Source organism: Kogia breviceps, chromosome 12 (assembly GCF_026419965.1).
Source record: "Kogia breviceps isolate mKogBre1 chromosome 12, mKogBre1 haplotype 1, whole genome shotgun sequence".
In the NCBI taxonomy this organism is placed as follows: domain Eukaryota; kingdom Metazoa; phylum Chordata; class Mammalia; order Artiodactyla; family Physeteridae; genus Kogia; species Kogia breviceps.
The window spans coordinates 42,345,491-42,370,529 of record NC_081321.1 but is presented as its reverse complement, the minus strand read 5'-3'; the positions used below and the strand labels follow the sequence as shown (position 1 = coordinate 42,370,529).

Genomic DNA, 25,039 nt, shown 5'->3' with positions numbered 1-25,039 from the left:
CATATCTCGCGATAAGTGAGCGCGCCTGGACGGACGAGAGAAAAGTATCTGCTCCGCTTAGGGGGGAAAGAAGGAGCTGGAATCAGATTGTGGGACCGAGCGCGGCCGGGTGGGAGGCGACGGAGCTACCAGCGGGTGAGTCCAGATAACATTAACTAGTCCATGATCTGACGGGAGTCTTCCCGTCAACTCTGGCCAGTCCCAGTGTCCCAGACCGGGGTCTCCCCTCCCAGTGTGTGTTGGACGGGGGCGCTGAGGCGGTGGCTGGGCCCTGTCTGAGGAAGAGGGTGGGGCATGGACCAAAGCCGACCAATAAGAGAGAAGGAAGTTACGATTGGCGGTGACGAGCACTAATGGGAGGTCATCTTTACCTTGCGGAGTGCCGCCCCTCTTCTCTCCTTCCTCCCGCCTCCTTCCTTTGGGGGAAGGCGGGGCCAGAGGCCTGAAGTGTGGGGAGAACTTGGGGTAAGTAGCCCCGGGGGGCACAGGGCGTGGCAAGGAGAGGGGAGTTGATTCCTGAGGGAATGGAAGTCTAGTTAGTGGAGCCTGGAATGGGGTGGAATGGAGAAAGGGGAGGGGTACTAAACTGGTTGAAGACCCAGAGCTTCTTCAAAGAGTGGGGTTAGAGGCTTGGCATTGGAAGAGTCATGGGTAATAGGCAGGAGGTGGGGATGAGTAGGTGAAAACATGGCATTTGGTTTTGCTGGGAAGATAGGGAGGAGTAAGTGGAAGTGAGAGCATGGCATTTCAATTGAATTATAAAAAAGAGTACCAGGGACATGATATCAGAGAGAAAGTATGGATATGGAGAAAATTAAGTGAATGAGTTTAGGAAGACTTAATAGGGGTGGGCTTAGTGGCCAAGAGATATCACTTTGGGAAGGGTATGGGGGAATCCAGAAGGGTAAGGGAGGTGTTTGGTTAGGAGACGGCTGATATGTACAGGTGTTTAGCCTAGGTATCAGAAGAAGCCTGGGAAATGGATTTAGGGCTTTTGGTGGATATGGCACCCAGTCTGGTGACCAGCCTGCAAGAAAGTTGGGATAGGGGTAGAGAAGGAGAAAAATAGAACACTTTCATCACTTCTGCTCAGATTTCCTTTCTCTCTTTCTTCCTGTTCCTGCACTTCATCTCTTCCTCAACACAGGGATGGGGGCTTGGGACTTAAGCGGCCAAGTTGGAGCTCCATCGGGAGTTATACTTTGCTCTGAATTGCTTGTTATGTTCTGTGACTGGGGTGTTTACTACCCAGGGCACCTCCTCCCCATATTCCCGCGTTGCTGCTTTCCTAACTTTAAAAGTTTTTTTTCTACTTATCAGAGGGTGTTTTAGTATCTTTGAGGGTTGTGTCATAGTAAGTGTAGGTTTGTAGGGATGTGCAGAGTTTTCTCCACAAGCTCACTTGATTCCTACGTTTAAAAACTTCTCAGTAGTATAAGTAATTCTTGCAGAGACATAGGTCTTTATAGGTATTCTAAGCACAGAAAAATGTACTAAACTGGTTTGTTTTGTTAAATGTGTTTCTTACCCACTCGTATTCTTGAAGAGTTGCTAAATGAATGTTTGCAGTTAGTTTTAGTTAGCTTATGTTTTTTTAAATGGTGTAAATAAAATGGGCACGTATTTCAGGAAAGTGAAAAATTTTCAGTTTCTTCCTTTGTGTTCCAATTCAGAAGCTAAATATATGTCATAATATTGATATCTTGGGGGCAAGGGTTGGGGAAATCAAACACAATTTGTACTTAAACATGGAGGATATAAGGTAAGTGGAGACTATTGCGAAATGTAGCACGTCTGTGAGAAAGGAAGCTAAAGAAAAGTTTGGCAGCTATGCTAAGTAGTCTTACCAGTTCTTAATTTTGTACAAAAAAGAGACAAATCTTTGCCCTTTGTTTGATAGTTGTGTATTATTTAATAATGAGCTAATACAGCCAATTAATAACTTATTTGCTATCGCATAGATTTGTCTTTTACATTTCTTTTCCTCTTACTTTTGGAAGCAAAATGACATCTGAAATATACCGGTAAAGGTGTTACATGAGGAGAAACCAGAGTATGTTGCTTTGTATTAACCTTTGGTTTTCAGCAGCCATTTGTCCTCCTGGCCAGGAGGTTACCCCTACAGCACATTGAGACCAATTAATTACTGACCTTTTAGCATTAAATACTTAATTGGGTTCCAGTATTTCACATTGAGAGCATTGCTATTGGATATTCAGACATTTTCACAGTTTGCCTGGCAGCAGCACAAAAAAATATCCAATGAGAGAGCAAAGTTCCTTGTTTTATTCTTCCATCCCAGAATTTGTGATGGCTTTGACTTGGGCACTACCTCAGTGTTAACACCTAGCAGAAAGCTAGAGAATTATCGATAAACACTGCTCATTTTTAAACTTGTGGATCAAAGGTTGCATCCTGTGATAGTTTCAGTGTTGTAACTTTTAAGCATTTTTGTTTACCATGGCTTTTAAATGTTAATAGAGACTGTTACTGTATATCTCCTTTATCTTTCCTCTCCCCGCTTCCAACCCAAAATGAAATTTGTTTTTTCAACCTACTCTCAAACTGCTGCTCTAAGTCCCTGGCTCTGCCTGAACACAGCTGCTCTGAAGTTCCCACAAGTTATTGTTTTGTACATGTCAAGAGTGAGTTTTTCTAGGCTGCAGTAGGAAGGAGTCAGTGTTACAGCAGCCTCCTCTCCACGTATGATAAGGAGGAGCCTTTTTGGAAGGAAGTTTTAGGTGGAGCAAATAGCATTGCCATGTAAATGTCTAATAAAAACAGCTCTCTTCTTGCAACTAGTTGGCAGGCTGGCATACAGTTGCTTCTTATCCCTTGATAAAGGTACTAAAGTTAAGATGCATATGTTGTTTCTTTAAGAAAAACAAACACAGCATTCATTAAAAAAGAAAAAGCATTATTTCTTTTTTAGAGTTCATGAAAAAAGTCTTCCATCTCTAGAAACAAGTCAAATAAAACAATTTTTAAGCTTCTCATTTTGAATGTTGCCTTTCCCTAATAGGCTTATTTTAGGATCAAGTATCGATATATTCATGAAATGTGAAAATGCATCATTTTGGAATGTCTGGTGGGTGGTCTTTTAACTTCTGAATGCTGTAAGGAAGAGGTCCCTACTTCATAGATACCCTGTTCCGTTATTGGAGCTCTACTTTTTAGAACATTCTTTACATTGTGAAGCGCTTTACTCCTGCCATCTGAAGCTACAATAAATAAACCTAATTCCTTGTCAACATGGTACCCCTTCAAATATTTGATGACAGTTATGTTCTGTTAGGGCAGATATCCCACGTTCTTTCAACAATTTTTTTTTTTTTTTGCGGTACGCGAGCCTCTCACTGTTGTGGCCTCTCCCGGTGCGGAGCGCAGGCTCAGTGGCCGTGGCTCACTGGCCTAGCCGCTCCGCGGCATGTGGGATCTTCCCGGACCGGGGCACGAAGCCGTGTCCCCTGCATCGGCAGGCGGACTCTCAACCACTGTGCCACCAGGGAAGCCCCAACCATTCCTTAAGTGACATTTTTAATAAAGTTCAGTCTCCTTATCAACTTAGTTGCCTGAGTTTTTAGGGTTTCTTATCTGGATCTGAATATAACATTTCAGGTATAATCTGATCAATACAAAGTATAGGGGAGAGTAGGGCCTCTTTTTTCACTGCACTCAATACCTCTGTTCTTAAAGCCTAAGATCACATTAATTTATATAATTAATTTTTTAATTTTAATTGAGGAATTTGTGTTTATCCCTGTAATTGTCATCTTGTTAATTTGGGTTTATTTTAGCTTGATAATGTTATTTAGCCTTTTATTTTAAATTTATTTATTTACTTATTTATTTTTCGTTGCGCGGGCCTCTCACTGCTGTGGCCTCTCCCTTTGCGGAGCACAGGCTCCGGACGCACAGGCTCAGCGGCCATGGCTCACGGGCCCAGCCGCTCCGTGGCATGTGGGATCTTCCCGGACCGGGGCACGAACCCGTGTCCCCTGCATCAGCAGGCAGACTCTCAACCACTGCGCCACCAGGGAAGCCCAGCCATTTATTTAATAATTCATTTTATAATCTTCCTGGGAAACAATATTTCATCAGAATATAGTGTCTGGACTCTACCTTCCCTGGCCCCTGTTTTTTCTAAGTATTATTTTTTTCCCCATTTCCAAGACCTCTGGTCCTGCTTTCTTTAAAAAAAAAAAAAAAAAAATTCTAGAATGATTTAACAGTGTTTCCTCATAGTTGTATGTTTTTTGTCATGAGATGAAATTCTGTTTTGGAAACTCCTTTAGTAAGAAACATCATTCCCTGAACATTTAAAGTTACATATCAAAGAAACTATTGCCCATATTACAGTTGTATTGTAGTTTCCCCAAAACATTGACATCTCCAGTTTAGACCTAACTTATATATATATATATATATATATATATATATATATATATAATTGCTATTTATAATTATAGTTTATTGGTGTGGTGATCTAAGATTGTCATGCTATGTGCTTAAGGTAAAATGTTGCTTACAAATAAGATAAAACATCAGAAGACATCTCTAGGGACTAAAGACTTTATGTTGGCTGCCAACAACTTTCCTGTGTGTTAATTTTAGCCTGATAGTTGAATTATGTTTGAGCAATTTTAGCTGATAAATGCAGTTTTAAAGCCCCTTCCTCTTTTGGGGTTTTAATTTTTACTTTCATTTTTAGAAAATTGCAAATTGTGAATGGAAATGTTTGTACATTTTCTTTTGACACATTCTCATCCATCTAAGATTGTAGTTTTGAATTCTCCTGGAAAGCAGAAGGATGGACTTGATGACCCCTCAAGGTCCTTTCCAGTCTAAACATTCGTAAGTAGAGGCTTAGATCAAGGAACTTACTATTGAAAAATCAGGAAGAAAAATAGAATGTAAAGAAAATGAAATTGAAATGGTTCTACTGACCCAGTGGGAATGGATAAACAAAAAGTAAGGAACATAAATGACAAGAAATAATAATTCCTTTGAGCTAAGCACAAAAGAAATGAACAACAACAAATATTTTGCATTGGGGTCATTTTATGTCTTAAAATATTTTATCATGACATTTTTCTCTTCAGAGTTTCCCTGGTGGACACTGTGTTGAAAGAATGTGGTTGGTTTTTTTTTTCTTTCTGTTAAGTCATAGTATTTTGTTTCCTTTCCTTCTCTTGTTTGTCCTTTTGTTGAGAAACGTTAAAAAAAAGAAATCTGAATAATTTTCTCACTGCCTGTATACAGTGAAGCAAAATTCAGTTCAGTTTTGAAAGTAAACACACTGCATGGCTTCCTTGGAGAGGAAGGATGAATGTTAAAATTCAGGAAAGTTTTTTTTTAATATATAAATTTATTAATTTTGGCTATGTTGGGTCTTGCTGCGTGCAGGCTTTCTCGAGTTGCGGCGAGCAGGGGCTACTCTTTATTGCGGTGCACGGGCTTCTCATTGCGGTGGCTTCTCTTGTTGCAGAGCACGGGCTCTAGGCACGTGAGCTTCAGTAGTTGTGGCACACAGGCTCAGTAGTCGTGGCTCGTGGGCTCTAGAGTGCAGGCTCGGTAGTTGTGGTGCATGGGCTTAGTTGCTCTGGAGCATGTGGGATCTTCCTGGACCAGGGCTCAAACCCATGTCCCCTGCATTGGCAGGCAGATTCTTAACCACTGTGCCACCAGGGAAGCCCAGGAAAGGTTTTATGAAAAGACATATTTACTACCTAGTTTTAAAACTTTGTAAGCAGACATCTAGGAAAGATTCCCAACTAAACCAATGGTGAGCTACAACAGTAGTATCATGAAGGAGAACAGAACTCATTACAAACTCATGACTTTGTTAGCTTCTTTTCATCTTTTGGTGAGTTTAATCCTGAATGTTCTCATATATTTGAAACTTGACTGTGCAAAAAGTTTCTCTAATTCAATACTGCATTTATCCTTAATAAATATCAATTTGTGAAAGTCTAACAAGAGCCAAGATTTAGCTTGAAAAGTTACTTTGTGAGCTGCGGCTGGGGCCTTCGTGGGAATAGTTTTGTTCTGCCATCGCCTCACCTTCTCACAAAACCCAACTTGTTTTCTTTGAGTGGAATTACTTACTAATATCTTCTTATCTGATATAGTGCTTCTTTCTGACATAGTGGACAGAGGAGATTTATGTTCTAAATTGGCCACATTTTATTTGGGGCTTAAAATTTACCATGTAGTAGAAAAGTAAAAAATAGAGCATAATCATTCTTTTTGAAATAGCAATATGCCTGACTTTATTATAAAAACAGGATGACTAATTGAATATAACATACGTTTGCTGTAAATGATTTGTGTTGGCACCAAGTTTCTGGCCAGTTATGTTTATTTAAGCTTTATCAAACTTGAGTAACACCATCCTAGTTTTATTTAACATGGTTTTTCTGATATTTCTGGTACTAACATGTCTTTCGTAGCACCATTTAAAAAAAATTTTTTTTTTTTTAAGTTTTGGTCAAGCAGTAGTTTGCTAATATTTTACATATCTATGCTAGGGACTTTTGAAAGTCTGAACATTGGAATACCCCAGATAGGTTGCTGTGTTGCCAGTATGTGGACAGTCTTAGAAAATAGATGTTTTTCTTGAGAATTTCTAAGAGTCTCCATGATTATCGTTGTGGGATATTGTAGCTATTTCCTATCTGGGACCAAACTGGGGTTTAATGTTAAAGTCTATCAGGTTTGTTGTTGTTTGTAGCCTATTTAAATTAAGTCCATGAAGGTTTAAAATTTATCCTTAAAGATCAGTGTTTTGGGGTTGATTGCTATTGCTTTGCTGTTTCACTTCATCTGAAAATGAGTACACAGAAAACCAAAACACAGCACTATATTTTTGACAGCCTACCAGTTTCCAGGAATTTTTTTACTTCTAAAATCATATTGAGGCCAAACATAGATAAGTATAATGTTCTCTAGTTATTTCTAACTCAGCTTCCTGATGTCACTTTAGCAAGTTGTTGCTTCTTTGTTTTTGCTTTATTAGCCTTTCTGAGAATAGCTCAGAATAGTTCCTTGAATCCTCCAAAAGCCTGGAGAGAAAGTTCTAGTCTAGTAGTTGCCTGTATGAAGCTGTTTCCATATAGGTTCTAAGCTTTGGCCATGTGTTGCCTAACTTATGATTCAGCCTAATTCTCACTCCCATCTGTTTTCAGTCATTTGCTGCAAAACTATTTCGTCTATTTAAGCCGGCTCCTTTCTTTGAAACCTGTCCCTGCATGCCTGAGCCTGAAATCCAGAAATTAATTTTAACTTTCTCTTTGATCAATTTAGGGCACTCTACTGTTTATTTCTCAAACTGTGGGTCTCAAACTGCTTTTAGTCTCAGTACCCACCCCTCTATACTCTTAAAAATTATTGAGAACTCCAGAGAGCTTTTGCTTATCGTGGTTATATCTATTAATATTTAGTATATTAAAAATTTAAATGGAGAAATTTTTAAAATATTTATTTGCTTATTTTAGAATAACATAAATAACTGTATCTATAGTTTTAAAAAAATTGGGGGAAGAACATCAAATGTCTGGCTAATAAAAAACAGCTGTATTCTCATATCTGCTTCTGCATTCAGTCTGTTACAATATGTTGTTTTGGTTGAAGTATATGAAGAAAACCTGTGCTTACACAGATATGTAATAGGAAAAGGAAAGATTCTTTTCGGATAATTGTAGATAATCTTTCTTCTTTGATACTATGTCAAAATCTGAAAAGTGATAGTTTCTTAAAGGTTAGCTATTGTGTAGAATCTGATACCACATCTGTGAACTTTTAATACTCTGTTACATTAAAATGAATTGGCCTATGTTTCCCGTTAAATAGATCTTTTACCCTTGTATGATTTGAACACCCATGAACTCTCTGAAAGGGTCTCAAGGATCTGTAGGAATCCCTGGAGCCCACTTTGAGAACTGATGTCTTATGGTACCAAACTTGAAAAAATACAGTTGTTTACCATATGGGAGGAATATCCAGCCATTTTAGTGCTTCTCAAAGGGTGGGTTACTGACCATTTTCATCAGAATTACCAAGGGTGTTTTTTAAAGTGTAGATTCTTGGGCCCCAAAGCCAAGAGAATCCAGGAGACCTGGGAATCTGTATTTTTACACAGAGCCAAATGAATATGCTAAAGATTGAGAACTATGGAGGTAGATTAATTAATCATGTTTTAAGAAAACCTAATTTCTAAATTTTGAGAAGTCAGATAAAAAGAAATTAGTACTTGAATAGTCACATAATAAAAGTCCTTAATTAACAGTCACTCTGACATTTGTCATAATTGGGATATCTTAACCTTCTATTTTAATTAATAATAGTTATCATAAATACCAGGAGTTGGCAAAGTAAGGCCAGATGGTAAATATGTGCTTTGCAGGCATGAGGTCTCTTGTTGTAACTACAACTCCAGCATTGTAGCACAGAAGTAGCTAGCCACAGACAACATGCAAAGAATAAGCAGGGCTGTGTTCCCATAAAACTTTAAACACTAAAATTTGAATTTCATATAGTTTTCACATGTCACAAAATTTTCTTCCTTTGCATTTTTTCAACCATTTAAAAATGTAAAGGGCTTCCCTGGTGGCGCAGTGGTTGAGAGTCCGCCTGCTGATGCAGGGGACACGGGTTCGTGCCCCGACCCGGGAAGATCCCACGTGCCGCGGAGCGGCTAGGCCTGTGAGTCATGGCCGCTGAGCCTGCGCGTCCGGAGCCTGTGCTCCGCAACGGGAGAGGCCACAACAGTGGGAGGCCCGCGTACCGCAAAAAAAAAAAAAAAAAAAAAAAAAAAAAAAAAAAAATTCTTAGCTTGTGGGCCATATAAAAACAAGTGGCAGGCTAGATTTGGCCCATGGGCTGGAGTTTGCCAATCCTTGATGTATACTATAACTGGATTATGAGTTTAAAAATTATTATAATAAAATATACTTTAGAAAATTTACTTATTTTTATTTTTTGTCTGTGTTCGGTCTTCGTTGCTGCAAGTGGTCTTTCTTTAGTTGCGGCGAGCAGGCTTCTCATTGCGGTGGCTTCTCTTGTTGCGCAGCATGGGCTCTAGGCACACGGGCTTCAGTAGTTGTGGCTCACAGGCTCTAGAGTGGAGGCTCAGTAGTAGCGCACAGGCTTAGTTGCTCCGTGGCATGTGGGATCTTCCCGGACCAGGGCTCAAATCCATGTCCCCTGCAGGCAGGCGGATTCTTAATCACTGCACCACCAGGGAAGCCCAATTATAATAAAATATATTTAATGTTCAAATTATCAACATTATTTAAATTTCCTAGACAAAAATAATGCTCCAAGAAATTATAGTCCCTCAAGTTCATGTTTCTGGACATTCATTTATATAATAAACATATGAGAAACACCTATTGTGTGTAAACTTGGAAATACATGATTCACTTAGAAGTAGTCATACAATATGCAAGTTGTCATACAACTTTCAGGTGTTATAAAAAGATACAATGTCCATTTTTATATCTTCTTTGGGGTGTGTGAGAACAGGTAACTAGGGTTCAGTCCAACCTCAACCTCTTGGCTCATCTTTTGCATTTTATTTTAACTCTCTACCTCAGTTTTCCAATCTGTTAGCAAAGTGCTTTACAAAGGCTAATTAGTTAAAGGTTATAAACTTATATATGCTTTTTATGTAATCCTTTTGGGGCATTTGGTTTACCTACTAATGAAATAATGTGTTAAACTGTTGTTATGCTAAATACTACAGTGGAAAATGAACCAGAATTTATGAACAGAAATTTCAATTCCTAAATAATCTACTGCCTAGTAAAACATGAGTCTTCTTTGTTTTCTCGGGTTGACATACCTTAATTATAGTCTCACTGTTCATAGGTTTATTGGAATCTTTTCCTAAAGTCAGTGTTCTAGATGTAATGCAAGTCACAGGAGCACAGAGTATCTTATGGAGAGTAAAATGTTGAGGCTGCTGTGGTGAAGAGCTTCAGTGTTTGTACTCTTTGCTTAGCAGCAGCTAAATTATCTAAGAGTCTGAAACTTGGTATCCAGAGTTATGGTTTTGGAAGAGGACTGTTTGTATATAATTTTTTTCTTTTGAATATCATAGGGGAATGGGGCCTGTAGAGATCTGTTTGGGTGCTGGTCTAAATTTTTTAGCATATTTGTAGCTCACTGAAAGGCATTCAGTACCTGCTAAGCTTGGTTTCAACTCTCTTTATTCCCTTTGTGTTGGACAGTTGGGGCAATTTCTAAGTGTTTAATATAAGTACTACTTGTTGTTAGGCAGCATTCGTGGATTCTGAAAACGGGTCCTTGAGGGTAACTAAGAAGGAATTATCTTGAAATGCTTGATTTACCCTGTGTATCGATCTAAGTTTCCACCATGTCTATTTCTATTTGATGCTGTTAGCTTACATTTTTAGAAAGATTTTTTTGGTAGTTCATTTTGAACTTTGTCAGTTGGTTCTATGGTTTTGTTGCTTTGTAGTAGAGAGTGAACAACTTTGTATAATTTTTAAATACTATACTGTTTAGTGCTTTAGAGTAGTCTAGCAGAGGGACTTACCTGGTGGTCCAGTGGTTAAGACTTCACCTTCCAATGCAGTGGGTGCAGGTTCAATCCCTGCTTGGGGAGCTAAGATCCCATATGCCTCGCAGCCAAAAGACCAAAACATAAAACAAAAGCAATATTGTAACAAATTCAATGAAGACTTTAAGAATGGTCCACATTAAAAAAAAAAAAAAATCTTAAAAAAAAAGGAATAGTCTGGCAGATATGGACCTTTTTTTTTAAAAACTCAGACATGTTTTTTTGAAGTCATGCAGATCAGTATTCTTTTTATTATTAAATTATAAAGTTTTTGATTTATTAAAAGCAATCTGTGATCATTGTAGAGACTTTGGAAAATACTGAAGGTAGAAAGAGGGAAATAAAATCATCTGGAATACCATTATCCAGAGATAACCATTATTAACATTTGTCGTTAATTCCCTCATCTTGTTCTATGCTTATTATTTTGTTTGCTTTTTTATAGATTTGGAATTATGGTGCATATGCAATTTTGTATCCTGCTTTTTTCCCCACTTAATGTATAGCATTTTCTCACGTTATTAAATAGCTTTCAGAAACGTTATTATTAACAACTTAAATATATCTATTGTAAGACAGTATCTTAATTTATATTTATCTACTCTTTTTAAACATTTAATTCCTTTTCCTTTTTTGTTATAAATATGACTGTGATGAACATTTTCATATATAAATGGTCCATGTTTCTGGTTTTAGCCTCAGAATAAAGTCCTGAAAGAAGAATGATTTGTTCAAAGGGTGTAAAATGTTTTAAGACACTTAATATAAACATTGCCAGATTGCTTTCCAAAAAGATTGTCCATATATGTACTCCCAAAAGTCCCATATTAAGGTGCCCTCTCTGCTGCATCCTTGATTGGCAAGCATTCTTTTATACTTGAAAATATACCTAAGAGCTCTGGTCTAGATTTTGTTTTCAAGGGTCAGTTAAGTGTCAATTAACTTGACAAATACCTCCCCCCTCCCCATTTTTAACAGTCTAACCAAAAACTGTAGAGCTTCTTTTATGTTATTTGTATGATAGGAAAAGCATAGAATTGGTTGGGTGTAGTCACATAAAGTACCTTAGGCACAAAGTAGTTGTAAATATGTATTTAAAATATGTCTTAAATACATATAGCTTTAAATGCATAAATACCTGCATAGTGGTTGTTTTGTGGACCCAGCAGCTTTCTTCAAAACTTGGAAAGATAAGTGTAAAATTTCAGCAAAGTATACTTGAATATCTACTTCAGATTAAATCAGTAAATATTTATTGAACATCAACTGTGTTATGAAAGGAAAGGCTTCCAGAAGTTTTTAACTGGACTCTATATTCTTCCCCATTCACCTTTTGGTCACAGATAATACAGCCATTTCCTTTTTATTCATGAAGCTGAAGTAGTCCACTTCTAGTTACTAACGCATCACCATTTCATTTCTTTCATAGCAATTATCTGCTATTAATCTAAAATGATTTTGTTTATTAACTTCTTTGTGTTTGTCTCTTCTTTGTAGACTGTAAGTAAGCACTATGAGGGCAGATATCTTGTGTGTCTCATTCATTGTTGAATTTTGGGGCCTAGAGTATATGGTAGGAGCTGAATAAAGTGTTCAGTGAATTAATGAATTTAAAAAATATATTTAGTTTTGGCTGCGTCAGGTCTTAGTTGCGGCTTGCGGGCTCTTTATTGCGGTGTGCAGGCTCTCTGGTTGTGGTGCACGGGCTCAGTAGTTGTTGTGTATGGGCTCCAGAGTGCATGGGCTCTATAGTTTGCTGCACATGGGCTCTCTAGTTGAGGTGTGTGGGCGCAGTAGTTGCGGTACACAGGCTTAGCTGCCCCGCGGCATGTGGGATCTCATTTCCCTGACCAGGGATCAAACCCACTTCCCCTGCATTGGAAGGCGGATTCTTAACCACTGGACCAACAGGGAAGTCCCTGAATTAATGAATTTTTTAAATGATTAAATTTACTTTTTGATTCCAAAGGTAAATTGTAGTTATTAGTTTCCTACGTCTTCCTTGTCAGATCTTTTACCAAGACTTAACCATCTTTTTTGTGCTCGTATATACTCTGGAATTGCTAGTAAAATAATTTGATAAATGACCATAAAGAATAGGAGAAATAGTAAGGGATCTAATACGTATACTGATCAACCTATGACTAACTGAACTTGTAAATTAAGCCATCATTCTTACCACTTACTTGGCATCTTTCATGCCAGATGACAAGTATTCTTTGCCCGACCAAACTTTAGTCAGGCTCCTGAACCTTCTTTTAGGCTTATCTGTGTACTTCATTGTAAAACTGAATTTCAGCAAGAACCCTGCTAAGTCAGTTTAGCAAGAGCCCCCCACCCTCAGTATCTGTTCTCTCTCATATCTGATGAGGTTCTTCATCCTCTGCCATCCCTCAGGTGATGTCTCATCACCCTGGCCTGTCTTCAGCAAGAATCTTGTTAGGTTAGTTTAACCAGAATCCCCTTTACCCCTTATGTTTCCTCTTAGTAATTTTCTAGTCACTGAACTCCACCCTGGTCCTTGGCTGTTAATTCCCACTTGCCCGTGGTGTATTCAACACTGAGCCTGGTTTATATACTGAGATCTCTTAGCCACTATTGCAATAGTCCTGAACAAAATCCATTTTTTACTGCTTTAACTACTGTCCAGCTCTGGTTTTCTTTGACACAGATGAGAGAAAGATTCTTTTTTTGCAAAAGACTATTGTCTTTATTTTTGTGGCCGCTTTGCCTGGCACTTAGTAGTTCCTTAGTAATGCTTTTGAATGAATAAATGATAGCTGGTTTGAACCCCTTCTAGATTTTCATGAATCTTTGATATTTATGGTGTATATGCCTTTCTCATTTTTTATACTTAGCAATATCTGCTTTTTGTTATTAGAAACCTGCAAACAGGCCCTTGGGTGTGTTTGTATTGGTACATGGCTTTTATTCCTTACCTTAAGTTGGGCCATCTTAATAACATCAGTTGGTTACTAAAGAAATAATTATATTACAGCCAGGTCCAGAGAACTGACTTTTTGTAGACCTCAGTGGCAGGCTCCATCCTCATTCCATTAAAAAAAAGAAAAAGATAGATATACATATGTATACACACAGGATCAGAGAATCCGTTTTCTTATTTGCACATTGACCATTTTAGGATATACTTCTGGCTCTGACAAAACTATTTAAGAAAGATTCTATGAAATTACCCCAATTATTAGAATCATTCTCTAAACCTTGGATTTTCTTCACTTTTCTGCCAGCATTCAGATAACTTTCTCTCTTTTAAGTGAATACCAGTTTTTATCATTCATGCATTCTGAGCACATGAGCCTTTTCCTTGGCCCCTAGGACAGCCTTTTTATGCATCTGTGTTTTCCTGTTCTAAGATCACCACTGAGAGCATTTCACTTTCTTTTGGAAATGTCTCTAAATATGTGTATCCCCTGTCTTGTCATTTATTGCTTAGTTCTAAAGAATGCTTGAGTTTCATCCTGAAGAATAGATTGAGAAACAGATGACAGACTTGAGTGCCATGCCTGGAGACGTGATCTACCTGTCAAGCAGTACAGTTAAAAATGGGCTGTGAGTTAAATTCTAGTGAATGGCAGTATCATTATTCAAGATTTCATCTTTTGTCTCAGTCTTTATACTACAGAAATGTGTTGCTATTTGTTTTTGAGGAGGCATCAGTTTGACCTCTCATTATCAGAGGTTAGTTTTAAGTATCAAATAGAAGTAAGCAATGGCAATCTTTATATGTAGCAATTGATACAGCAGACTGGGAATGAAAGAAATTTTTAGAAGGATGTTAACTGGAAATTCTTTTTAAGTGGGGAGACAAATCATTATTGTTAAATATTTCATTTTTTAAAAAGACATCACTTTAAAGTTAAAAGCAAGAATGATGGAAATGAAAAGGAGCAAGAGATTGGGGGAATGATTGAAGAATAATTGTAGGGGGACTTCCCTGGCGGTCCAGTGGTTAAGACTCCATGCTTCCAACTCAGGGGGCGTGGGTTCAGTCCCGGTTGGGAACTAAGATCCCACGTGCCACGCGGTTGGGGCCAAAAAAAAAAAAAAAAAAGAAGAATTGTAGGTATTTAAGAAAGAGGGCCTTCTTCCTCCCATTGTGATCTCTCTTTAGTGAAAATGGCAAAACAAAAGCCAGCAAAATCGGAAGGAAGCAGGAAATCCTAGTTGGTGACCGTCATATTTGAATATTTAAGAGCCATGAAAATGCTTGCTTCTGTTACATTTTAATTCTCTTCCCCCAAAACTTATTTTTGCCTTTTTTTCTGCTTTTAGAAAGTCTTGAATTTTCATCTCTATTTCCTAGTAAGGATGCAATGAAATAAAATTTGGAAGTCATAAATTGTGATGTGATTGTGCAAAACCAAGTTAAATTTTGAATTCTGTGGCTTGAGGAAAACCATTCCAGAATTTATTTAATCACTTCCTATACCAGTGCTGCCCCACTTCTCAGCCAAAGCCCTTTTCCTCCTCTAAATCGGTAGAAAACTGAGAAAACTTAGCCTCAAAAAACGTAACTAAGGTAAAAATAAGGAATCCTGCCTGCTTATGTTACATCTGCTCTATCCCTTGTAGTTTACTTCCTGATTGAAAATAGGTTAGAGGATCTTGTTGAAATAAAATTCTCATTTAGTGATTTTATTAGGAAAGCAGGTCCTGGGACTAGGAAGTAAAATTATCTCCAGCGCAGCAGTTGTTAGGAATTTTTCCAGAGATCAGTTGCTTTCCAGAAATGTTCTGAGTTTTCAGCCATAATGGCATTGGTCTTTGCATTTATTTACTGTTGTATATTTGTATTTATTTTTTGCACTATGTTGTAGTTCTAGGAAGTGTATTTAAAACAAATGAACAAACAAACCAGAAGACCCCCTTGTCCTGGGGCTGTGTGAAGAATAAAGCTCTCATTTTCCCAGTACCAATCATCAGCTTGAGCTGGCCTCTCCCAGGAACAGAATTTATTGAAGCAATTTATCCTGGCTAAATGTGATATAAATCTGTGTACACCTATGTACATACAGGCTCTCTTCCATTACAGCAGTGCTGCAGCATCAGTTTCCTTCATAGTCAGACCGTGTTCCTATCACAATGAAGGATTGCTAAGAAGCCCTTTGTATTTTATGGGGCACCCCACAATTTTAAACAGCTATTAGTTGTGGAATTACTGATCAGACTACCAGAAATACAGGTTTCCAACTCTAGAGTGAGTCTTAAGAGAGTAGGAGAGATGTTACCACTGCCCTCTGAGTTTTAGTCATGGTTTTCTGATTGCCAGATTTGGTCTAGCACTTTAATATTTATTTTGATGTAGATCTGACTGAGGTTAACCTGACATTTTGGTTTATCTCCAAGATGAAAATTCGAAACTTGGTTATAGTTCTGAAGTCATTTCTACGCATATTCAAATTGTAGTTCTTCCTCTTTGATCTTCCCTTGTTTGTATTCTTTCATACAGTTTTCTCTCTTGTAGAAGGATGTTTAAAAATGTCCTTTAGGAGTTTTTTTAATAAAGACTATTTTTGTGACCCTCCCCTTTTTTTCTCTTTCACTCTTTCAAAATACTCTATATCTTTTAGGAATATTTTTACCATGATTTGCATTTCTAATCCTTATCCATCTCCACCTCTATTTTTATTCCTAGTTGGGATATGAGAAATTTCCCCAACACATTCATTTGGAGTTATTGTTCTTTGACAAAGAATTTTGATCAACATTTCAAAAGTTTAGCTTCAATAATTTAAAAAAAACAACAGTATAAACCCTGTTAAATTCTTCAGAGAAACGGAGAGGATGGATGGTGATGCCTTTTAGTGCCATTTCTTTTATCCCCTGCAGCAGCACACATCTGTTGGCTGCAGCAGAGCAGCCCAAGAACTCTGGCCGAGAGCAGCACAAACAGCCGGAACATATTCACCCAGTAAACCCCCAAAGAGTCGACATTTGTTTTATTGCTGCTTTAAAAAACCTAGCCATAAATAGAATCAGGGGGGAAGGGCACCGATATTTCTCCATTTGCCACCGACGATTGGTGGGGGGAGAAGGAGGCTCCCTGTGGGGAGAGAAGGGTTTTATTTTTATTTTTTTATTAATGAAAATCATTTCCCATGTAGCCCAATAGGATGGGTGCTTTGTTTTCTTTGGCAATAATCTGGGATAAACGGCCCTTGCCAACAGTCTCATTGTTTATACACCAGGGAGCCAGATTATGGCCCTGTAAAATGGAGCACCCCTCCTATAATCCCTTAATTAATTAAATGACAAATTTTGGTCTTCTCTAGTTCAGAAATATGGCTTCCGCATTGAGCGTTCAGTGGATTTATTGACATAGGGAACTGCACTGGTTGTAATTCAGCAGACTGGAGAAGTGTGTTATATACTGTAGCAGAAAGAGGGAAAAATCTAGTAAAAGCCTTGAAATTCCTTGACTCTTTAGGTTTAAATTTTTCTAATTAAAAGTTTCAACTGAGACACAGTAGATCATATGCCACCTGTCTAATGGGTCTCCCCAAAGTAGCCTGTGTTTACAGCTTTGATAGACGGCATTCTTGGAACACCTGTTTCTAGGCTTGATATTTTTGAAGCACTTTTTTTTTTTTTAAACTCCAACGTATTTAACATAACTTTTCCCCCTACCTCCCCCTCCTCAGCTCCGCTCTGCTATATGAAATATGGGAGACGACAGACCGTTTGTGTGCAATGCCCCGGGCTGTGGACAGGTACGTTTACAATATACTTTATTGTGAATGTCTCGTTGTGAATCAAAGTGGCTGTTTTATCACTAAGGCAAAGAGTTTAAAGCCAGTGTTTTACGTGATCACTGGAGGTAATCAGATCAGAGGATTTGTAGTGTGTAAATCCAAGTTATGAGGAAATGTAGGCACTCTACCGTAATGAAATCTGTCTTGCTCTCTTTCATATTGTTATTCTACTGGTGTTTGTTTCACAACACACAGTGTTGAGGAATACATGTTGGTCTTGCCTCCTTTCTAAAGCTATTTATTTAAATACAAAGCAAGTTTAGAAATATCTTTTCTTCAACCTTCATGGATATAAAAGTCTGCTCAACATATTTGGATAGGAAGCTGAAAATGCACCCATTCATTGTGAACCTCAATTTGCCAGTCTATTTTGGATTTTTTAAATAAGAAAAAAAAAGTTTCTTTTGACTGTTGATCAAGAAAATCATTGTTAGCAGCTAAGTCAAATACCTGTCTAGGAAGGACAAATCCAACATAGAATCCGAGATCTCACAGCAATGTATCAGCTACAAGTTTTCTCAGCCATTTTCCCTGTCTGACACCATTAAATGCCTTGTTCTGTGTGTTAGCTGCCATGTTATTGTTTGTATGCGTATACATTGTGTCAAATATTTTTCATCATGTACTTTTTAAATAATTTTGTTGAAACTACCTTTTTTCCTTTTATTTTTTTTTCATTGTGTACCTTCTTAACACTTATTCCTAGATCCTCCCATTCTACCATGTTCCACAAAGGATGAAGAAAGGAATACAAAGAAAGTTTTATTCAAGAGAGTTTTATTTGCCTTCAAGAGTTGATTTTATGGAGCCTGAAGGGTTGAATTTCTTTTCATTTAGGAATATGTCATGTGACTGTCCAGTGACACTTACTGGTAGTATGTGAGGTTGCAGACTAGTTCTATTAAACATTGTAAATACTTAGAGAAGTATAAAAAGAAGAGAGTTAAGTTCCAGAGATTCCTAAGAATTGGAATTTGAGAATCAAATGGGGTTGGTGACAAGGAATGGGCAGAAGGATGACTCCAAATTCCAGTAAATGCTGAAAATTTCATAAAAGACTAAAAAAGCCAATGTATTCTGAAATATTTAGTATTGTAGGGTTTATTTCCTTCCTTGTCAAAGTTTTCAACTGCATTGTTTGTTGACTGCATGTTTTCCTCATGTGGTTTATATGTATATGGATGTATGTGGATGTGTGTATGTGTGGATATATATATTTTTTACAATAGAAGCCACTTGGGAAAATAGAGTAAATTTGTTTTACTTTTCAGACAGCTTTATGGGAGTACATACCTGAATCTGATTCCTCCAAATTTTTGTGTGTGAATTTGTTGATTATAGTACTTACTGTGACTCCCATAATAGTTATCCGGTACCCTTTTTACTTATATCACTTACTTTAAAAAATCTGCACTTTTGGTGAAAAGATTTATTTTTCTTCACTTATTGTTTAAGCTGCTCAGTGCCCCTCTTATGTATTGTATGCTTAAGACTACCCAGACAAGGATTTAAATAAATAAAAATGGATGGTAAAAATAAAGGAATACATAGGAAAAGCATCTCTTAAGCTTTCTGAGAAAGAAAATATATCAGTAGGGTTTCTTCAGGCTGTCTCATCAGAAAAAAGTAGTTTTCACTGAGATTTGTGAGATCCCAGAAGGGCTTTGTGTTTGTTTCTTTGTTTTTGTTTTGCATTATTTTGGACTAGAGGTAGGAAAACAGGGATTTTTACTTTGGGTCCTTCTTGTATTGTCGGGTTCTGTTTACCATAAGCCTTTTCCTTCCCCTGCTTTTCCCTCCCATTTCTGGTATTTGTTGGTATTTTGGTCATTAGGATTCATTATAACCTCTGGCATAGATCCTGAGGCTTTTTTTTCCTCAGCGAGTGTGGAACTGAGGGAGATTGCTACCTTCTTTTGGATTCAAGTTACCTGTTTCATATAAAAAAGGATAAAAAGCAACAACTTAAAGCTTTGAGGTAGCATGATTCATCCTTTTACCTGCTTTCCCTGTGAAAACTTTATGGTCAGGTGAGATTGTAGTTCTTTTAATATTTATTTACTTGTTTATTTATTTGGTTGCACTGGGTCTTAGTTGCTGCAGGTGGGCTCCTTACTTGTGGCATGCGAACTCTTAGTTGTGGCATGCATGTGGGATCTAGTTCCCTGACCAGGGATCAAACCCAGGCCCCCTGCATTGGGAATGCGGAGTCTTATCCACTGTGCCATCAAGGAAGTCCCGAGATTATAGTTCTTTCGTTATATTTAGTCTCCTTTCAGGTTTCTCCCAATATCTAGTAACAAATACCTCTAGAGTGGGATCTCTACAAGATTTACTATGATTGCTTTATGTTATATGAAATAGTGAAAATCTGACAGAGAAGATAAATTTGGTAAAGTGAACTACCCTTGGCCTGTCGTCCCAACTTCCTTATTACCTTGAAAATGGTTTCATTCTGGAGCCACCTTGAGGCCTTCAAGCCTATTTATAATCAGTTGTCACTGATTCATTGATTACTTCAGAAATGGTAGAATAATAAAAAGGCTATGTAAGTCCCAGGAGGGGTAATAAGGACCATGATCATTTTTGCAAGGCGTGTTTAGAACTCAGCAGCCATAGAAGTCTCAAAAATCAGTGGCTTCTACCAGTTAGAGGAAGAAGGAATGAAAGCAAATTATAATTCAAGAGACTGATCCATAAAAAAACCAACCAACAAAAGCTGTAGGGCTTCCCTGGTGGCACAGTGGTTGAGAGTCTGCTTGCCGATGCAGGGGACACAAGTTCGAGCCCAGGTCCGGGAAGATCCCACAGCGACTGGGCTCGTGAGCCATGGCCGCTGAGCCAGCACGTCTGGAGCCTGTGCTCCGCAACGGGAGAGGCCACAACAGTGAGAGGCCTGCGTACCACAAAAAAAAAAAAAAAAAAAAAAGCTGTAAGAATCTTGTATTATTTAAATATCTGTTCTCTGCCCAGATTTTACCCTGTGTACCCTTAAATTCAGAAATTATCTTATGCCTTAATATTAAGGGGAGGTGAAAGGAAAATTCACCTAAAATAGACTAGTGGATTATGCTCTCCACCATATAATCAAAACCACCGGGCTTTCAATGGATACGTAAACATGTTTTGGTTGCTAGGTCTTTAATGGCTGTTATTTTTGGATTCTGTTCATGATCCACTTCCCAACAGTAAGTCTGATGTGACACAGCTGAGTTCTAAATATGCTACATGTACTTTTTTTAAAAAGATGGCTGCTGAAGTTTGTGTTCTTTGCATTCTTATCTGAAAAGACAGGTGATAGAGTTTTTTGAGCTCACTTATTCCTATTCTCCTGTTGAGTCTCTGTTTCTCTTGAGGCCTCATCACCCTCATGAAGAGCAACTCAGGGAAAGTAATATTCCTGCTAATATTTCTTTACAGAATGTGGTAGCAGGAATAGTTAATAGAGCTGCCTCTGGAGAATGGGTTAGTGTTGTTAAGGCATCAGAGCCCCAGATACCCTGCGGTTAAGGGCTGGTTGGATTTGAGTTGTATGGGTTTTAGAAATGTTTATAAGATAGCATCTATTTTAAAAACATTGTAACTATAAAATAGCTTTGCCTCTGTGTTATTAAAATATTAGAAATACAGTTTGGTGCTGAACCTAGGAAGTCTTGTAAGTGTTTAATGCTTTGGGGGGCACTTTTACTTGGAGGTAGATTATAAAGTTCTGTTGCATGTGGAAGCAGGAAAAATTACTGTGTGTCAGTAATCTTGAATTTGAGATGTTACTTCATGTGGATACAGTTCAATAACGTACCTTTTGGATGCTTTTTGTCCTTTGTTTTTGTTTTGTTTCATTTTGTCATACCTCTAGGCTTGTGGGATTTTAGTTCTGTGACCAGGGATTGAACCCGGGGCCTCAGCAGTGACAGCATGGAGTCCTAACAATTGGACCACCAGGGAATTCCCTTAAAATGTTTTATTGGAAATTTGTACCTTTTTTTTTTTTTTTTTTGGCCACACCGCACTGCTTGTGGGATCTTAGTTCCCCAACCAGGGATCGAACCCATGCCCCCTGCAGTGGAAGCTCGAAGTCCTAACCACTGGACTGCTAGGGAATTCCTTGTCCAATTTTTATTACCAGGAGTCAACAATTTGCATATTCCTGTACCTCCCTTTCAGGCACTTGATGCTGGTTTGCAGTATGAATTATGCAGATTTAAGTAGTCCTTCTGGTTACCACCATCAAGTCCTTGAGCAGAAGCTGGTTGTATAAGCTTATTACTTAGAATGTCTATTTCCTTAAGAACAGGAGCACATTTCCTCTGAGAAGATTCTATTCATGGATAGTATCATCCCATTATTAGCCATTTTTGAGAAAGGTTTCTGTCATAACCACTGTGTGGACTCTGTCCTTTTAAGGGAAAATCCTTTGATTGTTTCTCTACCCATTGTGATGCTGAGGTGCTGTTATTCTATCCCCACCCTACCCCCGCAGAGGATATCTACTACCAGATCTTTTCTTCTCCCAGAGAACATTTAGGTACAGGTTGAGGTTCTGTTCATATCTTTCTGAGACATGACACGTATAACTAGTTCATAGACCTCTGGAGCCTGCTTGCCCTTCCGAAGGCCAGGGTAGCAGTAGAGCCCTAGTTGTGGTGGGATGGAGGGCAGCTTCTTTACATCCTTATCTTGTCGTATAATAGGAATAATGTTTATGGTGCTGTAGTCCTGGCTTCACTTGGCATTTAACCAACCTCCAGTGCTGTTTATTGCTTCGTATCCTCTGCCTCCATGAACATTATCCCTTAAATCTCTATTGCTTTGTAATATATGAGGCAACAAATAGCTTCTATGATTGGTTAAATGCTGGCATGCTGCAAAGGTGTATATTTTATTGCCTATGTAACACAAATCTATAGAGATTATTCCTGTTATCCCAGCCCTCCCCATGAAATAGGCTCTACTGGTACTGTGGGACTCTGGATTGTTAGTTCTGTCCGTTTGGCAAGTTTTCCTATTAACTGGCATTGGCACAAAAGAAAAGCAAGGAAGAATGGCTGGTGCTGATTACTAATTCTTTATGTTAGGGGAGCATCTTGAATTGGAGAATAACATAGGAAAAAATGGCTCTGGTACATAAACACCACTTGTGGTGATATGTGCTGTGATATGTGCTATCTTTACATGCTTCGACAGGTGAAAACAATTTCAGGCAAACAAATAAGCCTTTCTTTCTCACCCCCTGCCAAGAGTTTTAAAAAAATTCAAATTTTTATTTAATAATTCATATTTCATTCAATAATTAATCCAGTTCCCATCTGGTAAGAGTGCCTGCATGCTGTCAGGCAGCTGAAAATACACTGCCTTATACACAATTAGGCCAAATGCTAACCTTGTTTTTTGTAATAATATGTGTTGATTTTGAAATAACTTTCAGTCCATTTTAAGTATGCTGCAGTTTTATGTAATCTTGTAATAGCAGTAGACCACTGTTATGCATAGTAAAGAAAAAAACTGGGACTGGGATGAAAAATGTAGACATGTTAAGAGCAAGGAATTAAACCCAAGTTTTTTTAATGTCAGATCTGGCACTCTTGACATTTACTCTTAGAAACAAGCAGTTGGTTATTTTAGTTTTTTGTGTTATATTTATTATTATGTTACTAAGAGCATAGTAGATTAAAAGCATCCCAGCTCCAGTCTGCCTAAAAAAAAAAAAAGGCCGTATGAACCTAATTGGAGCTATACCCAAGAAATTAAGGTGAAAATTTTCAGTTACTCACTCTTGTTTTCCTTGGATATGACTTAATATTTGGAATGGGAGCCCAGAAACTGTTCTCAGAACATTCCTGGTAGAAAAAAAAATCCTCTGTCTTTGTATCTCAGTTCATCCTAAATCAGGAGAAAGGCCTCTTTCCTAGTCCCTTCTTTTACAAACTGCTGAGTTTATAAACCGCCTTCTGGATATGAGAGCCTGTCCTTCATTAATCCCTCTTTTGCCACCCTTGCAAAACCATGTACATATAACTAGGTTGTTAACTTACAAGATATTGTCATCATTATATAGGATTCTTCGTTCTTTTATCAAAAACTCTTCCAGCTACTGCGGCAAATTGAAGCACGGCCAGTGTGCTCCCTCTGTCTGGTTAGCATGTTTCTTTAATGCAGATTGACTTGCTCAGCAGTCGCGTTTTGTCTGAAGCCCTTGTTAAGGCCTACTCTGTATGTGGATTCATAACACATCTGTGTGTACATCTACACTGCTGTATAAATAATAATAAGTAATCACCAGATGGCCTATAACTGCTCCTCTGGACCCGCTGGGTCTCTTGAAGCTGTTAGGAGAGTCTTCTGGCGTTTTGCTGGGGAAAACTTGTCATAGATTTATTTCTAAAAAAATTCAAACTCACAACTGGGTGTTTAGGACTAGATATTGCTGTGTTGTAAATATTTAACAGGCTTTGTACAGTGACAAGTAAAAGCGCCATTACTAACCACACACAGTGGCTATGGAGCTCTTCTTCCCTCCCGGCCATTTAGAAAGGAACCGAAACGCCGATAAATTGTGCATTATGAACAAGGTGCAAGATACGCTCTCTGGATGCTCTTTCATAGGAGAAGAAAGAGAACTTAAATGTTCTGCTCAAAGGATGTAATGGGGCAAAGTTAAGTTTTTTAACCATATGCTAGTGATTTAAATAAAACAAAATGCCCCTTTTAAATTGGACTTTATAATACAAGAAAAGCACCTTCAGCTGGAGTTTGGTCAGAGACAGGTTTCAGTCTTAATTGTCTTTATAACTAGATGGTACCCCTTTAAAAGGGTTACAGTTGCAAGTGTTAGTAAACACTTAGGTAAATTTCAGTTAGCTATATTTTAGACTTTGGGTTATGTCTAAAAATTTAAGACATATAATTGTTTGATAGTATTATTTACAGAGCAAAACTTTTTTGTCCTTCATTTTTCTAAAAAGGGGTATTTTGTTTTGGGGGAAAAATAATATTCTGGTTTAGCCTGCTTATAATTTTCTGTGCTATATTTTGTTATTATTAATCCCCTTCCTCCGGTACCTATTCCAGGGTACTTGCTCAGTACAGTAATGCATGTTTTTAAAAATAAAAATAAAACTGACTCCGTCTAAATGTTAGTGTTTTTCAGTCTTTGTTTATCATAAGATAACATAAAAAAAGGTTTTAAACAAATTGGGTATCTTTTAACTCTCAAGCCTAGTTTTTCTGTTGTCTGTTGACAGTTGAATCTATTTAAACACAGATGGACTGTCCTATAAATCATAGCATGTGGCTGTTACATTCGAGTTAGGATGTATAGGAAGCTTTTCTCGTTCAAAATCTCACCTTGAAGAAGTGACATACAAATTGTGAGGCAGAAATGCTGCTATTTATAGTTTATTGTAGACAAATTTTGCTTTTTAAGTCTTCTCATAAAATTAACAGGTTAAGGAAAGGATTTCAAGGAGGAAAGAAAGCATCATGGAGTAAAGGTGGAAGCTTTGGGATTTATCTCTTTATAATGGTACCTTTGTGTTTTTACTTTTAAATTTCTTTGTGCAGTGAAATATCGCTACCTAAGATTGTGCTTTGGTAAGAATCTGGACTATTTGCAATTGTCATATGAAAGTACAGAGAGAATGAGAATGAATTTTGTGAAATTAGCCCATTCCCAGTCTGGCAC

At 37.8% G+C, this 25,039-nt stretch overlaps 1 protein-coding gene across 4 annotated transcripts in view; it reads left to right on the top strand.

Moving 5' to 3' along the window:
* The window catches only part of LOC131766946 (cyclic AMP-dependent transcription factor ATF-7), an 85,315-nt gene continuing 60,276 nt past the window's right edge, over window positions 1-25,039 (top strand). For 2 of the 4 annotated variants that reach the window (XM_067009400.1, XM_059081778.2), the window contains exons 1-2: window positions 1-135; window positions 17,248-17,316. In XM_067009400.1, coding sequence (XP_066865501.1) covers window positions 17,269-17,316 — 48 coding nt within the window. In that variant the 5' untranslated portion in view covers window positions 1-135; window positions 17,248-17,268. Of the gene's footprint in view, window positions 136-415; window positions 466-4,776; window positions 4,855-17,247; window positions 17,317-25,039 lie in introns of those variants that run through there. The other 2 variants (XM_059081781.2, XM_059081779.2) reach the window with 2 other exon arrangements.